Genomic DNA, 17,404 nt, shown 5'->3' on the forward strand with positions numbered 1-17,404 from the left:
ACTGGAGTGGATAGCCTTTTCCTTCACCAGGGGATCTTCCCTACCTAGGGATCGAACCCAGGTCTCCTGCATTGCAGACAGTTTCTTTACTGTCTGAGCCACCAGGGAAGCCCAAGGAGAATGCTGTGAGCAGGATGTATAGCAGAATACCAGTTTCAGGATTTTAAAAACCAAAACTGAATACAATATAGATCTTCTAAGATGCATATTCAAGAAGAAGAACAGTATTTGCTTAATAGGTTGTAACTGTATCAGGTTGGTTTTTCTGAATATAGGTGTTAGTTTTGAGTTATTGTGGGTTTAGTTAATACATTGCATTTCCAGATTTATGCTTGAATGACATGAGTTGCTCATAATTGCCATTAACATTTTTGGGGGTGCTCTGTGCTGTGCACCTTACAAAAAGCTCTGTAGGTGGATTCTTTAATGTAATAGGTACAATTCTTTTTATTATAAGCAAACTAAAGCACAGTGTTGTTTAGTCGCTAAGTCGTGTCTGACTCTTTTGCAACCCCATGGACTGTAGCCCGCCAGGCTCCTCTGTCCATGGTATTTTCCAGGCAAGAATACAGGAGGGGGTTGTCATTTCCTTCTCTAGGGATCTTCCTGGATCTGGGATCGAACCTGGTGTCTTACACTGTAGCTGGATTCTTTACCAACTGAGCCACCAGGGAAGAACAGTGAGGTTAAGTGTTCAAATTTACATAGTCAGTAAGTGGGGGAATTGGGACAAAAATAGGCAGTGTGACCTGACTCATTCTTTAAACCATTATTTTGTGCTTCCAATTTTTGAGTCACAAGTCACATGTGGCAGTTGAATTAAATTAATATTAAAAATTCAGTTTCTTTTACACTAGCCACATTTCAAGTGGTCAATAGCAATGTGTGACTAATAGCTATAATGTTAGTACAGATAATATAGAATGTTTTCAGAAATGCAGAAAGTTCTATTGGATAGTGCTGTTCTGTACTGTGTTAGTTCTTGACAGTCGGTGTTTGAGAGCTCCAAAAATGATTATAAATTTTTATTAAATGCATAATTTTTGTGACATTTAAAAATTAAGCTTTTTTGAAGTTTATAAATTCTCTGATACCATTGTAGGAAAAAATGTATATATTATTGTGATAATCTCATAAATAGCTGAAATTTATCAAGCTCTTCTAAGTTTCTTAAAATTAAAATATAGGGTAAAATATATTAATAATGTGAAGCCAAGAAACAGTAAATTATTATTATTATCTGTTTGGTCTGGCATGGCGTGCAGGATCTTAGTTCATGGACCAGGGATTGAACCCATGCTCTCTGCAGATGAAGCATGGAGTCCTAACCACTGGACCCCCAGGGAATTCCCAAGAAATAATAAATTATTAAGACTGGGGTAGTTTCTAGCTTTGTATACTTACTGTTATAAATAGTACATTCTTTTAATAGTAGTTTGTAAAATTACTTATTTCTCAGTGTGTATTCATTCATTTTACAGTTGGGCATGAGCCTGAACATTGGTCTGTCTATAGAAGATATCTTGAATTCTATGTACTTGAATCAAAACTAACAGAATTTCATGGTATGTTGTCCTTTTTGTATAAAGCATTACATTTCAGCATTAGCTTTCCTGAAAGCCATTGAACCAGCTTTCTAAAGTTACTTTCTAATTTTAATTGAACTGTAATAAGGAAATGTAACAGTGACACTTGGGTACGCTCCTAGTGATAATAGGAGTGTACTGGTTTTATCCTATTTCTGCTTATTTATCTTTTTCAAGTTTTTACAATGAAAATGTATTGCTTTTCAAGTAAGAATGATGCTAAAATTTAAGACAGTGGTAGAGAATTTACAGCAGGCATTTTAGAGCTGCCATCTGTTCTTTTGCTGTATTCCTCTGTGGAAAATGTGTTTGCTATGCAGCATAGCAAGTATTTTGGTTTCAATCTTAGATTTAAATATGGGAAGAAAACCAAACCAAAACCTTGTAGTTATATGTTTTAAAAACATAGAGCTCAATCAGAAAAGTAGAACACTCTTTCTTTCGAGTTCTTCCTCTTCTCAGTTTGTCTCTGTGTTGTGGTTGTTGTTGTTTTTTAATATTTACAATTTTCTTTGACTGCTCCTAGTCTTAGTCGTGGCATGTGGGATATAGTTCCTTGACCAGGGATTGAAACTGGGCCTCTTGCATTAGGATCATGGAGTCTTAGCCTCTCAGGGAAATCTCTCAGTCTCTCTTCTCTCTCCATTTATTGGAGTTAATATTAGGTTTATAGTCATGAAGTGTTTCCAGTTGTTTTATATGTAAATTGGTGTGTTTGAATTGTGTCTTTGGAATCTTTTTATTTTAAAAAAGTTCTGTGGAGTGTACCCTGATCCAAATTCAGGTTGGTTCTGAAAACTGTACCTTGCTACAAGACTAAAACACACAATAAGGAGATTATAGAAAGATAAAAAATAAAGGGTCCCGCTGCATACCCTTTCCTTAGATTTCGAGTTCGTACTTGTCCTTACATGGTTTTCTCTTTGCCTTTGTCAGTCTGGTACAATGCCATCCTTGTCTTGGTCTTTCTCTGAGACTTTTCCTTTAGATTTAGAGTTGAGAAAAGATTGTTTATCTCCATAATTTAAAATCCTAGATCAACCAAAGTTGATTGTTTTTCCTTTTTGGTACTAAAATTTCCAAAGTTGACCCTATCTGAGAAAACATGTCCATGGTTTTTAAATGTTGTTTTTTAAGTTTATATAGCATTGGCAACATGCTGCATTTCCCCCCATAAGATAGTGGATATTTATTTTAGTAGGATTTTGTGTAATAAAATCCCATCAATTTAAAAATAATCTCATGATAATTTTTGAAAGCTTTTTTGCTAGTGTAGATGGCTAAGTAAATCTGTGTCAACAACAGGTGGTGATATTGTGGATATTAATAAACTCAAGTTCTTTGGTCTTGTCTTCTGACTTTTGAAATCAGGTCTCTGACTTTTTCAAAATTATTTAAGGGATAATGCCACATCTCTACAAGGTGGGACTGTGAATCTGAACTTGCCGTGGTAAACTATAAATAGGGTTTTTAAAATAATAGCAGGGTATAGTAATAACTTTCATATGTATTAATTTCAGGCACATTTCCTGATGCCCAGCTTCCTTCTAAGAGGATCATTGGCCCTAAAAATTATGAGTTCTTAAAGTCTAAAAGAGAAGAATTTCAGGAATATCTGCAGGTATGGCACCAACTTAATTTAAAACATCCTCTAGTTTAGTTTTTGCTTTGCCTCACAAACACCTGTCAGTGTGGATTTCTAGAATTCTTTTATTAAAAAAATTTTTTCCCATGTAGAAATGAATTACTGTTAAGAGTGTGCTTTTTTAAAAAAGATGGATAACCAGTGAAATACCAGTTATTTTCTTAGAGGAAATAAGTCTTGTATTGGGCTTATTTTAAAACTTTAGGTGTGGGAAGTCAAAGAGTGAGAGAGAGAAAGAGAGTGAGAGAGAGGAAGAAAGAAAAGTTTGATGTAAAAGATTAAATGCATTCTAAGAATACGGGGTTGTTTTTGTTATTTTTTTCTTAGTTTTTGTTTGATTTTTGTCCTTAGCACTTTCTGAACTCTGGAATTTTCCCCTCCTATTTTTATTTCTCAACTTTTTTGTTGTTGTTGCAATCATAGGTGTTTTTTAGTTACTTGGAATCTTCTGACTCTCTACCATTCACCACTTGGAATTGAATTCCGTTTTTTTCAGTGTGTACATTGTGTTGTATAAACAATGTAATTGATATTCCAGTATTGGTACCGTCTGCTTTAAAGTTACTTACTTGAGACTTGGCTAAAATTAAAGACCATTTTTCTTTAATCAAGTAATTAAGACCAAAGAATGGATGATTTTGTTTTATTAAAAAAAAATGTCCTTTATTTGGACATGCAATTTTGTAATTTTAATTGTTAATTAAGTTAAATTTGGATGCCTTTTAGTAACCATAATAAGTACTTTTTGTAAAGGAGTATTTACATTTTAATTTCTGTATTTGAACCAATGAATACTTCAATCCAGAAAGTATTTTTTATTTAATTTTTTGGTGGTAGGAAAATTAAAATATGAAATGTACATTGACTACTGTAAGGATATGTGAACACAGCATGTGCTAGTGTTAACCTGTTTCTTTGTTGCTATCATTAGCCTGTTGTTTGAACCGACTAATTCTTTCTAAGAAAAAGAGAACCTCTTTCTAGAAGAAATACTTTCCAGTAATGTGGAGTTAAATGTTGTAGTACTGGTATTTCATTTATATAGATTTCTGCTCAGAGTTTTGTAACTGTTTCTTAGTTACAGAACTGAATATTAGGTAAGACTGGGTTAAATTTGGCTTTAAAACATCAATTTTATCTTGTAAGAAAATAGTGTTGCAAGAAGATCAGACAACAGAGTCCAAGTTATGTCATATTTCCACATTTAGTTCTTTGCAAAACCCTTTATACCAGCTTTCTTTAATTATCAAGAAAGATGTATGATATTGTAGTATTTGTCATAGTTGAGAAACTGAGAAATAATATTAGCTAATGTTTAATCTTCCTTCCTGTGTGTCAGGTACTGAGCTAAAATGCTTTATCTAACAGTGCTAGAAGTAGGTAGTGTTATCTTCATTCTACACATGAGGAAACTGACTCTTGGGCAATATAGGAGCTTCTCCAGGGACACCTACTGAGCAGAAGGAAGAGCAGAATTCAAACCCTTTCATGTTTGACTGTAAGGGTCTTACCTGCTATGTGATAATCTTTCCATAAATGTATCTTATTATTCTGAATATAAAACAGCTTTTGAAGATTTAAAATTGTTCTTAGTTAAAAAAATCATTTTAATGTAGTTTTCGTGACTCTTCTAGATTTTTGAAACTGTTTCCCTCCCCACCCCCCCTTTTTTTCTGTTTTTGTTCATTAAGAAACTTCTGCAACATCCAGAATTGAGTAACAGTCAACTTCTGGCAGATTTTCTTTCTCCCAATGGTGGGGAAACACAGTTTCTTGATAAGATACTACCAGACGTAAATCTTGGTAAGTCAATTTAGAGAATCATATAGAACAAGATAAACTGAAAAGATAAGAAGCAGCATTTTCAGGTTAATTTAGAAAAGTAATTTATATAGTGCAGCCATGTATCAAGCTCTGAAGGACTTCTTATATACTGTTAATGGGAATATAAATTGGAAAACCACTTGTAACATTTTTAAATGGAGTATAGTCTATAAAAATACTGAATGATTGTGTTGTACATTTGAAAGTAATATAATATTATAAATCAGTGAAAAATAATTGTAAATATCATAAAGTCAGTTAAAAGAAAAAGGAAAACCACTTGGAAAACCAGTTTGGTATAAGATCAAATGATCTTATAGCAGTTCCTCTCTGAGATACATACTCGAGAGAATCTTGTATTTATATTTAAGAATGTTCTTAGCAGCATTGTTTATGGTATTGGGTTGGCCAAAACTGGAAATAATACAAATGTTTATCAGCAGTAGAGTAGACAGATAAATTATAGTAGCTTCACAAAATGGATACTTAGAGCAATGAATACCTATAACATTGTAGCTGCTTGGAATGGTGTGGGTAAAAGCAAAGACACAAAACAATGTGTACAGCATGATTCCTTTATAAAGTTTAATCCACTAAGCAATAAAATAAGCTGGAAAAGTTTGGATAAAAGTGTTAAAGATCATAATGGAAGAAAAGCACTATTTCTAAATATATTCTGTATAGTGTCATTTTTAAGTATGTGCTGTGCTTTGTCATTTAGTCATGTCCGACTCTCCTTGCAGCTCTTTGGACTATAGCCCGCTAGGCTCCTCTGGTCATGGGATTTTTCAGGCAAGAATACTACAGTGGATTGCCGTTTTCTCCTCCAGGGGATCTTCCTGATGGAGGGATCAAATCCACATTTCCTGTGTCTCCTGCATTGGAGGCAGATTCTTTACCTACTGAGCCATTGGGGAAGCCCCATTTTAAGAGAGTTTGTGCGTGTGTTTCTATATATACACACACGTATAAATATATAACCTAATGAATAAATTGGCTTTCATCTAGATCTCTCCAAATTAGTACATATAATTCAGGCAGAATATTTAGTGTGTGTCTTACTGAGGGAAGATGCAAGAATATTTTGTATTTGGTTATATATGATGGTTGTTGTTGTTTAATCCCTATGTTGTGTCCGACTCTTTTGCTGCCCCATGGACTGTAGTCCACTAGGCTTCTCTGTCCATGAAATTCTCCAGGCAAGAATACTGGAGTGGGTTGCCATTTCCTTCTTCAGGGGACCTTCCCAACCCAGAAATTGAACCCGCCTCTCCTGCAGTGGTAGGTGGATTCTTTACCCGTGAGCCACCAGGGAAGCCATATATAATGTTTAAGAGATATAATTGGGTAGACCTGTTTACTGACTCAGTTTGAATGAAGGAGAAGAAATGATCAAATATGAGCCAGATTTCTGTTTATATAACTGAATAAATGCTGTTTATTGCTGAGGTATGGAATAAATTTACAGTAGTTCTAAACTTGGGCTTCCCTAGTGGCTTGGACAGTGAGGAATCCATCAGCAGTTGGGGAGACCTGGGTTCTATTCCTGGGTTGGGAAGATCCCCTGGAGGAGGGTATAGCAACCTACTCTAGTGTTCTTGCTTGGAGAATCCCCATGGACAGAGTAGCCTGGCAGGCTACAGTACATGGGGTCGCGGAGTCGGACACAACTGAGCGACTAAGCACAGCACAGAACAGTTCTAAACTTACTGAGTTTATAGAATCCAGTTGAAGTTTTATAAAGTAGTAGAGGCAGCAGAAAGCATGAATAGAGATTTGGATGTTGTTTGAAATCAGATTGAGTAAAAATTTTGGCTCAGGAAGAGCATGTAGAAGAGAGAAGCACAGTATGAAACACCGTAATTTAAAGAACTTTGGAAATTCTGAGGCGAGGGAGTAATTTCTGGGGGTACCAAAGGAGAAATACCCTGGCAAGGGGGTTGGAGGTTTTCATATTATAAAACAGTCTCTGTTTTAGTTTTCATTAGTATGCCTTTTGTTATTGTCATTAGAGTCTACTTTTTTCCCAAACTGTACTGAAAGAAATTTAAGTTATATTAATCAGCTTTGATGGATTTTGACAGTCATTTGTAAATGCTTGAGAAAAATCACATTTGATATTTTATAATAAAGGAACCTGGAGATAAGATCAAAACAATATTCTGGCAAACTGGATTAGAATATATATATTAATCTAAAAGCAAGAACACAGACTATTCAAATAGCCAATTTAAATGTCGTAGCAGTGTTTAGAAATTTTTTTCCTTTTGACTAAATGCAAAAATTAGATACATTTATATATTTACCATTGCTTAATGTCTTTGCAAAAATTAGATATCTTTATATATTCACCATTGCTTAATATCTTTTGAAAATATTTCTTGTGGACAATTACGTATATACACAAAAGTAGAGAAATTTGTATAATGAACTCTTCACCCTGTTAGAAGTTACTACACTTGGCTTGTTCCAGTCCTTTGAAAGATTGTCGCTGAGCCATGAAAGACGCCTCAATTCTTGGCCTCCAAAGTAGAAGAATTCAGTCTGGGGCCAGTGATGAGGCTTGATCGCTCAGAGCTTTTATGAAATAAAGTATTATTAAAGTATAAAAGAGATAAAGATTCTGACATAGACATCAGAGGGGAACAGAAGGAGTGCCCCCTGCTAGTCTTTAGCCAGATGATATAAGCTACTAGCAATTTGCTAATTAGAGAAAGGAAATGTCTCAAAACTCAGAGAATGGCACCAGACTCCTTACCCACAACATGCATTTTGAGATAACACTGGCACAAGGTGAATTGTCCTGAGCTGTAAAATGATTGACGTGAGTCTTGAAGAAAGGCCCGGTTCCAAGCCAATACAGTCTCATTAACATAGCTTAAGAGAACATTTGCATGAGTAAAGCATTCTGGTTTGTCAAGTGGGTTCTGAGTCTTAGGGGAACCCACTTGAAGACAGAGTCTAGGGTAAATACATAGTTCATTAACATAGCTTAAGACAAACATTTCCTTAAGAAAAACCACATTGGTTAGCTTCAAGGTTTGAGAAGAGTTAAGTTTCAGGTGGAAGCCAGGTATTGTTCCATGGCAACACAGAATTTTAAAAGAAACCTCTTTTTAAATGTGTATAGAGAAGGGGAAAAAAATCTAACACTTGTTTGTTTTCTCCTGCTGCTTTAGAGAGAGATAAAAAATGTCTGATCCTTCAGCCTATTACCTCTGGTTGGAGACTCCTGGCCTTCCTGCCTGTTACCCTCTCATTCCCCCCTTTTGTTTTAGGAGAATTGTGTTGCCTAGGGAAAGGGGCGTTGTTCTTGTTCTGTAACTGCTTCCTACCTGATAAGGGGCATCATCCCTAAATTAGTGAGGCAACATACTCTCCTAACCCTCATATTGAGGGTCTCTGATCCAGGGGCCCCATGTTGGAGGAAGCTGCCACAGTGGCAGGAGTTTGAGCAACCATTTGTAACTTAAGAGCCTTCATGCGACTAGAAACAAATCCAGCTACGCAGTTATAGATGCAGGGAGCAAACAGAAAAAAAACAGAACTATCAGAATTATTGCAATTAGGATAGTTTTCCACCATGGGGAACTAGTTAAAATCTCCCAAAGTGAGGCAATTGAGGTTTCAGGAGTATCCATAGCCTGAATCGTCTTGTTCATGTGTTTAGTAAAGAGAGTAACGTTAATGCTTATATCAGGTATATATGCACAGCACTGGCTATGAATAATGGCACAAGTTCCTCCTTGTGCAGCTGTTACAGTATCTAAGGCCAATCTGTTTTGTTAAACCACCTTTCTAATTTGTATTTGTTCGGCATTAAGAGCTGAAATAGCTTTTTGAGAATCTTGTAAAGCCTGTTGAGTAAAGTTAGTCAGGGCATCCACTCATAGCATAACATCTGTAGTTCCCAGAGAGGGAACAAATACTGCAGCCAAATAATCATACAGGGAAAGCAGACCTTGCCCAGCGAGTTCTAAGGTGTGGCAAATTGGCAGGTTTCTTTGGAAGCTCTGAAAATAGGAAGCTGTGAGTAAAAGCTAGACCTAGGGTGCATCTCCCTGTCCAGCCAGGGGGAAGCCACGCCCATAGGTAAGGGCCATATATCCAGTAGGTCCCGTTTGGAGCAAGGCAGTGTGACTGAGATATCCAGTCCCAATCAGTGCCTGGCCAGGCAAAGGGAGGACCTGAACTGGGCTTGGAAAACATGAGAATGATTACATTGCATATTTCCTGAGGCAAAAATCCCAATTGTTTTCAATGATTATAATTAAATTGTTGGCTAACTTCTGGGGATGACTCTGTTGGTTCCCAGCATATGGGAGTGCTAGATATTAGACGTCCCTTTTCAAGAGTTGGCCATATAACCTCATCCCATATTTGATAAACATCAGGTAAAAAGCCACGGATCTAGACCCATTTACCTTCTTGTGTAGCAAAATAGTCATTAAACCAAGACAGTATATAATCAAAATTAAAAGTCACATTATGTCCATAGTTAAAGTACAAAGTGTTGCACCAGTCCATTTTAGGATTGTTAGATGTCATCAGATTAAGAAGAGGCATCACATATGATTGTTGTTGTTGAAGGTATGCGCAGACTTGGAGAAAGTCCTTTCCTTGAAGTGGAGATGCCACCACGGGAAGCCTTCCACTGATGAAGAGGGGAGCGCTCCACAGACCCAGCAGTTAGACTGATTGTGGAATGAAGCATAGGAGTGAGCTCAGGACAGGAAGGCATTGTCTTGAGGATCAGATGGCAGACTCAGGATTTTTGGAGTCAGCAGAAGCAAGCTCACATAGATTATCAGGCCCATCTGAAAAGTACAAAGTCAGAGCATAGAAAATAAAAACATAAAATGACATCACTTAGTTCTGGTCAGGGTGCCACCTCTTAACTTGAGTGCAATATACCCATGAATCAATTCCTGGCACTTTGACAGCTGTGGGAGAACAAAGAATAACCTGGTAAGGGCCTTCCCAGAGGGGCTTAAGGGATTGGCCCCCAGATCATAATGTTTTTATCAGGACCTCAGTTCCTGGCTCAGATAGAGGCGTACTTGACTCAGAGGCTGGGTCAGGAGTCACTTTCTGGAGTTCCGTTAATGTCTGTTGAAAAGCTGAGAGCCGAGTTACATAATTAGTTAATTCCAAGGCTTTAGGAAGACTTTTCCATTGAGCATTTTCAGGAATTATTAATCGTCCATCCTCGGACTGTAATCATCCTTTATCAGTAATCTTAGCTCCGCTTTTCTCACATTTTCCTAACTCTTCCTCAGTATCTTGTGGTTTTTCCTGTCCCACAGGACCTGTCCAGATCAAAGGCGTCTGCATTGAAGGGTTTCATTAAGCTCTGCCTTTTTGGCTTGACAGTCAGCTGATTACCCTAGGCTGCTTTACTCCCTTCCCTGCTGTGCCCTTTGCCATGCATAAAGGCTACTTCTTTTGGACAGTATATAGCAGTAAAAAGTCTCTCAATCTCCCTGAAATGCTTAATAGGTCCTCCTGTTGCCATTTTAAATTGTCTTTCTTTCCATATTGCAGCATAAGCATGTAAAGTCAAATAAGCATACTTAGAAGGCAGTGGCACCCCACTCCAGTACTCTTGCCTGGAAAGTCCCATGGACGGAGGAGCCTGGTGGGCTGCAGTCCAAGGGGTGTCTGGGACTTGGACGCGACTGAGCGACTTCACTTTCACTTTTCACTTTCATGCATTGGAGGAGGAAATGGCAACCCACTCCAGTGTTCTTGCCTGGAAAATCCCAGGGATGGGGGAGCCTGGTGGGCTGCTGTCTCTGGGGTCGCACAGAGTCGGACACGACTGAAGCGACTTAGCAGCAGCAGCAGCAGAATTAGTGTAGATATTTACTCGCTGCCCTTTGCTTAACTCTAGAACTTGGGTCAGAGCCACAAGCTCCACTAGCTGAGCACTCATTCCCTGGGGGAGAGGTTTCGCTTCTAAAACCTCTTCAGTCGTCACCATGGCATAACCTGCTTTACGCTTCCCATCCCAAATAAAAGAGCTGCCATCTAAATATTTCCATGTCAGGATTGTCTAATGAGGTATCCACCAGATCTTCCAGAGCTGCATTGTTTTAAGTTAGAAATTGGGAAAAATCGTGATCAGGTGTTTCATTTTCCTTTTTAGGAAGGAAAGTGGAAAGACTTAAATTTCCACAAACTTTAAGCTTAGTTATTGGTCCTTCTAACAACGACTGATATTTAAGAAAGCCTACTGTCTGTCATCCAAGTATTAACCTTAGAGTTTAAGAATACACTCCTATAGGCTGCTGATGAGGCCTTTGGCGTTGGATCAAAACTCCCAAGGCCATACTTTTTCTTTCAGGGACAAACAAATTAAATTCTAACCCTGTGGGCAAGCTCAAAGCAGGAGCTTGCAGGAGAGAAGTCTGAAGAGCCGTAAAAGCCTTTGAGTATCTGGAGACCAAACCAGTTTGTCGGTTTGAGCCTGCTGAGTTTCAATTATAAGTTTATATAAAGGCCGGGCAAATTCCCTATGACACAGAATCCAAATGCAGCAGTAGCCTGTCATTCCTAAAAATCCTCTCAGTAGTCTTAAAGTCATAGGTAGTTCAGTTCAGTTCAGTCGCTCAGCCATGTCTGACTCATTGTGATCCCGTGAACTGCAGAACGCCAGGCTTCCCTGTCCATCACCAATTCTCAGAGTCTACCCAAACCCATGTCCATCGAGTTGGTGATGCCATCGAACCATCTCATCTTCTGTTGTCCCTTTCTCCTCCTGCCCTCAATCTTTCCTAGCATCAGGGTCTTTTCCAGTGAGTCAGCTCTTTGCATCAGGTGGCCAAAGTACTGGAGTTTCAGCTTCAACATCAGTCCTTCCAGTGAACACCCAGGACTGATCTCCTTTAGAATGGACTGATTGGATCTCCTTGCAGTCCAAGGGACTCTCAAGAGTCTTCTCCAACACCACAGTTCAAAAGCATCAATTCTTCGGCGCTCAGCTTTCTTCACAGTCCAACTCTCACATCCATACATGAATACTGGAAAAACCATAGCCTTGACTAGACGGACATTTGTTGGCAAAGTAATGTCTCTGGTTTTTAATATGCTGTTTAGGTTGGTCATAACTTTCCTTCCAAGGAGCAAGCGTCTTTTAATTTCATGGCTGCAATCACCATCTGCAGTGATTTTGGAGCCCAGAAAAATAAAGTCAGCCATTGTTTCCACTGTCCCCCATCTGTTTGCCATGAAGTGATGGGACCAGATGCCATGATCTTACTTTTCTGAATGTTGAGCTTTAAGCCAACTTTCTCCCTCTCTTCTTTCACTTTCATCAAGAGACTCTTTAGTTCTTCTTCACTTTCTGCCATAAGGGTGGTGTCATCTGCATATCTGAGGTTATTGATACTTCTCTCAGCAGTCTTGATTCCAGCTTGTGTTTCATCCAGCCAAGCGTTTCTCATGATGTACTCTGCCTAGAAGTTAAATAAGCAGGGTGACAATATACAGCCTTGATGTACTCCTTTTCCTATTTGGAACCAGTCTGTTGTTCCATGTCCACTTCTAACAGTTGCTTCCTGACCTGCATACAGATTTCTCAAGAGGCAGATCAGGTGGTCTGGTATTCCCATCTCTTTCAGAATTTTCCATAGCTTGTGGTGATCCACACAGTCACAGGCTTTGGCATAGTCAATAAAGCAGAAGTAGGTGTTTTTCTGGAATTCTCTTGCTTTTTCGATGATCCAGCGGATGTTGGCAATTTGATCTCTGGTTCCTCTGCCTTTTCTAAAACCAGCTAGAACATCTAGAAGTTCACGGTTCATGTATTGCTGAAGCCTGGCTTGGAGAATTTTGAGCATTACTTTACTAGTGTGTGAGATGAGTGCAGTTGTGCAGTAGTTTGAGCATTCTTTGGCATTGCCTTTCTTTGGGATTGGAATGAGAACTGACCTTTTCCAGTCCTGTGGCCACTGCTGAGTTTTCCAAATTTGCTGGCATATTGAGTGCAGCACTTTCACGGCATCATCTTTTAGGATTTGAAATAGCTCAACTGGAATTCCATCACCTCCACTAGCTTTGTTCGCAGTGATGCTTTCTAAGGCCCACTTGCCTTCACATTCCAGAATGTCTGGCTCTAGGTAAGTGATTACATCATCATGATTATCTGGGTCGTGAATATCTGGGACATAGGTAGAGGATGGTTTAATATAGGTTTAACTCAGAAAGCAAACTTCAAATCAGTGACTGAAAAATATTTGGCTTGTTCAGGAATTTCGGACAATAGAATATAAGGATTAGGCACCATGGGGTGTAAAGGAACTACAGCCTCACGTATTATTTGTAAATCTTGAACTAGTCTCATTTATCATTTAATTTCTTTATACCCAAAGTAGGAGTGTTTCATGGACTGTTACAGGGAATTGATAGCCCCTGCTCCTTTAAATTCTCATTGATGGGTTTTAACCCTTCCTTAACCTCAGGTTTCAGTGGATACTGCTTTTTATGTGGAAATAAATGCGGGTCTTTGAGCTTGACAACTGCTGGAATAGCGATTTGTGCTCAACCCACAGATTTTCCATCAGCCCATACTCTAGGATTTACATTTTGTTTAATTAATGGGAGAGAAAGGGAGGGCTGCATATTCATGAAAACAGAGGCATGGACCTTGCTCAGTATATCACTCCCCGAAAGGGGTGAGGGAGACTGTGGCACAGCCAGAAACTCATGTGAAAATAGCACAGAGTTCCAGTTGCAGCTTAGAGGCTGACTGAGATAATAACATTAGGCTCATCCAGACAGTCCTGTTATGGAAGCAGACTGGGGAGAAAGTGGGCCAGGGCTTCAGTAAGTTGCCCCAGTGTCCAAAAGGAAATTGACAGATTGCCGCGCCCCCCTCCCCCGCCCCCCACAGTTATTAATATCCAGAGTTCCTCAGGTACAATTAGGGCAGGAGCTTGTGTGGGGACCCCCGGGCACCTTCAGTCCTGATTGTCTTGAGAGTCCGACCCCTGAAACCTATGCTTCTAAGGGCAGTCTCTCCTCCATTGTGGTCCCTTGTAGACCAGACATGGAGCCAGGGGAAGCTTAGATGCCTGAGGGCAATCCTGCTTGAGTTGCCCCTCCTTTCCACAGTAATAGCAAGCCTATCCCTTTTCACCTGGGCCCCTCTGGGCATTTTTCTCAGGCTGTTTAAGAATAAGGTTAGGGTTCGGACAGCCATTAAAAGGGCTTCCACCAGTTCCTTTGTCTTTCTCTGCCTTTGTTTTCCTCATATTCCTTGCCATAATAGACTGTCTGAGGCAGTTGCAACAGATTATCTAAAGACTGATTTGGTCTATACGCCTAATTTAATAGCTTACAGTGGGTGTCTGGAGCCAACTGAGTGAGAAATCTATCTTTTAAAATAGATTCTTCCTTCTTCACTTTTGGGATCAATCTCAGTGAATCTGTGAAGGGCTTCCCTTAATCTATCTAGGAATTTACCAGGAGCTTCCTTCTCTTCCTGTTCTGTGTTTGCCAGTTTGGGATAGTTTAAAGTCTTAGCACATGCTTGCCTGAGTCCTTCAAGAATACATCTGACAAATAACTCTGATCCCATCTTCCTTTAGCCATGTTATAGTCCTAACCTGGTTCTGTAGTTAGGACCGCCTGATTCCTAGTGGGGAGCTCGGTTATCTCATGCTCCCTCTTCCCTACTGATTCATTACAAAGCCATTCATCTCCATAGACAACCGCTTTCCCCAAAACTCAAAGTTTTGAGTTGGGAGTTAGTGTTTGTCCCAGAATATACATCACGTCCTTCCAAGTAAGGTCATAAAGCAGAGTAACAGCCTTAAAAGCTCTAATATAAATTTCTGGGTCCTCTAAATAATCTCCCAGATCCTCCGTGATTCTTTGTATTTCTTGATAAGGGCTTATTAACTCTTATAGCCTGATTATTATCATGAAGCACCTCGTGGGTGCTTCATGAAGAGGCAACAGCTTATGTGGCTGTTCCTCGGCCTCTCTGTGCAAATGATCCCAGGGATAGATTGGAGGAACCTGGTTTGTTTTTTTTTTTAATCTCTTTTTTTCGTGTCCTCCATCTCATCCTGTATTTCACCCTTAGTTTTTGCTGTCTGCGCTTCTCTTACTTCGATTGTCTGAGTTTCTGTTGAAACCAGAGTAGTCTAAGTTTGTACTGAGACTTGGGTTGTTTGGATCTCTACTTGGGCAGTTTGAATCTCAGTTTGGGTTTTTACTGAGACCGAGGCAACTTGAATTTCAGTTTCAGCTTCTGCCAAGACCAAGGCAACCCTTCTGGGCAGGGGTTCCCTGACTTTCAATTTGGTCAGTTTGGCGCCCCAGGAACGGGGGCAAAGTAGGAGGACAGGAGGGAGGTGAAGGTTTCATATCCAAATTTATACCCTTAGGACATAAGTCTGGCATGTCTTGCAGAGAGAAAAACGGTAACACATGTGCTACTTCTACCCATTTCCCTTGTTTTCTACAGAACTGTTGTAGCCACACGTTCCGGGAAACAAACTCACTCAGAAGGACAATGCAGATAGTGAAGTGGAGTGTTATTATCCAAGGCAGAGTCTCCACTTAGCCAAGGACCCCAACCAGTTTTTATGAAAACCTTATATACCCTAAGTGTATGTGCTCAAACCCACCTCTCCAAATTCTCTGAAACTAGTCTGAACAAAGGAAAAGAAAGATCCAGTCAAATTTAACCCGTGATTCATATGCCTTAAACCCGTGATTCGTATGCCTTAAGCCTAGGTAGTTAACAGTGGACAATTATCAGTAGGCCTGTGGTCATACCCCAGTAAGCATAATAGAATTTATGATTCTATTTGGTTACACAAATAATTAGGATATTCTTTTAGGCGGTGGAGAGTCTAGGTATGAGCCCTGGGGCTCTTCCATCTCGGGGGCGGGGTCTGGTTTTCCAGTTGGTATGTTGTTTCCATAGATACTGGGCATATAGCTCAAAATCCACAGTCCGGCCCAAGGTGGAGTCCTGCTTTTGAGGTGGAGCCTGTTCTGTCTGTTTCCTCCTTCAGAACGAGTCTAATTGTAAAACAGTATCATAATTAAGAGACCCTCCAACCTACCACCATTCACCATCCTCCAGTAGATACTGTGGCCATGCAGTTTCACATTGGAAGATCAGGCATGTCTTCTTTAAGCTCTCGGGATCAAATCTATCCCAGTTTTTCAGGGCACACTTCAAAGGAGTGAGGCTGGAATTGTTAGCTCCCATCTGTAAGAGAGGAAAAAAGTGACTGGTGCCATCTTTCTACTGGAGGCATCCCTCCCTGCTCTAGATGGGGGTGTAGACAGACTTTACACCGAAGCTTTCCTTCCCTGGTCATATTTAGTCTGTCCCTTACTAACGCGGGTGCCGTAGTTGTCCTTCCCGGTTCTCCCACTGAGGCAGGGTGGAGATGCACCAGAGTAGACCTGATGGCATCCCAGACTAGTGTCCAGTTCCTCACCATTAAAACGTTGCTTGCCTCTGATGCCACCTGGGGTGCAATCAGAGTAACCTTCTGAAAGCCTCCCAAGTTAAGACCACTGAGGAAAACATTTGTCTCTTGAGTGCCTGTGCACGATCCTGAGTATATTCCTGACCACAGTAAGACCAGTACAAACATAAAACCTAGGTGTTCCTTCCTACCGTCACTGCACCAAGTATAAGCGATAGCAAAAGAGATGGTGAAGGTCTGGCCAGTGAGGAAAAAGTGATTTTTGTCCTCGGAGTTATTAGAGCCAGTCCTTTCAGTTCATTCCCACACATTCCACAGAAACAGTATCTAAGGAGTTGGGACAAAAGCCACTGGAGAGCCTCCTCTGGTCCACTAAGAGCTAGCGTTACCAAAGGAAGAAGCCCACTGTGGTTCCTCTCTCAGTAACCTTTAACCTGAGAGATGCTCTGGAACGAGAGCTCCATCTAGCTTCCAAACTTTCAACTCCTAGTGACACTAGGTGCTCCCTGACTACCAGTCTAAGTTTGGGACCTAAGTAACCGTACACATAGATCACAAGTCCCTTGAAAGTCTGTGATCTGTTAGATTAGGTTCAGTTCAGTTCAGTTTAGTCACTCAGTCGTGTCCGACTCTTTGCAACTCCATGAATCGAAGCACGCCAGGCCTCCCTGTCCATCACCAGCTCCCGGAGTTCACTCAAACTCAAGTCCATTGACTCAGTGATGCCATTCAGCCATCTTATCCTCTGTCGTCCCCTTCTCCTGCCCCCAATCCCTCCCAGCATCAGGGTCTTTTTCAGTGAGTCAGCTCTTTGCATGAGGTGGCCAAAGTACTGGAGTTTCAGCTTTAGCATCATTCCTTCCAAAGAACACCCAGGACTGATCTCCTTTAGA

The 17,404-nt window shown here is 40.0% G+C and overlaps 1 protein-coding gene across 7 annotated transcripts in view; it reads left to right on the forward strand.

Annotated features, from left to right (window-relative positions):
- Positions 1-17,404, forward strand: part of SNX14 (sorting nexin 14) — an 84,246-nt gene that overhangs the window by 53,626 nt on the left and 13,216 nt on the right. For 5 of the 7 annotated variants that reach the window (XR_003512632.1, XM_027551456.1, XM_027551453.1 and 2 more), the window contains 3 exons: positions 1,482-1,565; positions 3,107-3,207; positions 4,923-5,034. Coding sequence is in view for 6 of the 7 variants with exons in the window: in XM_027551456.1 (XP_027407257.1) it covers positions 1,482-1,565; positions 3,107-3,207; positions 4,923-5,034 (297 nt within the window). In the remaining variant the exon portion in view is untranslated. The remainder of the gene's footprint in view (positions 1-1,481; positions 1,566-3,106; positions 3,208-4,922; positions 5,035-17,404) is intronic. The other 2 variants (XM_027551458.1, XM_027551457.1) reach the window with 1 other exon arrangement.

The sequence above is a fragment of the Bos indicus x Bos taurus genome, chromosome 9 (assembly GCF_003369695.1).
Source record: "Bos indicus x Bos taurus breed Angus x Brahman F1 hybrid chromosome 9, Bos_hybrid_MaternalHap_v2.0, whole genome shotgun sequence".
NCBI classification, from domain to species: Eukaryota; Metazoa; Chordata; class Mammalia; order Artiodactyla; family Bovidae; genus Bos; species Bos indicus x Bos taurus.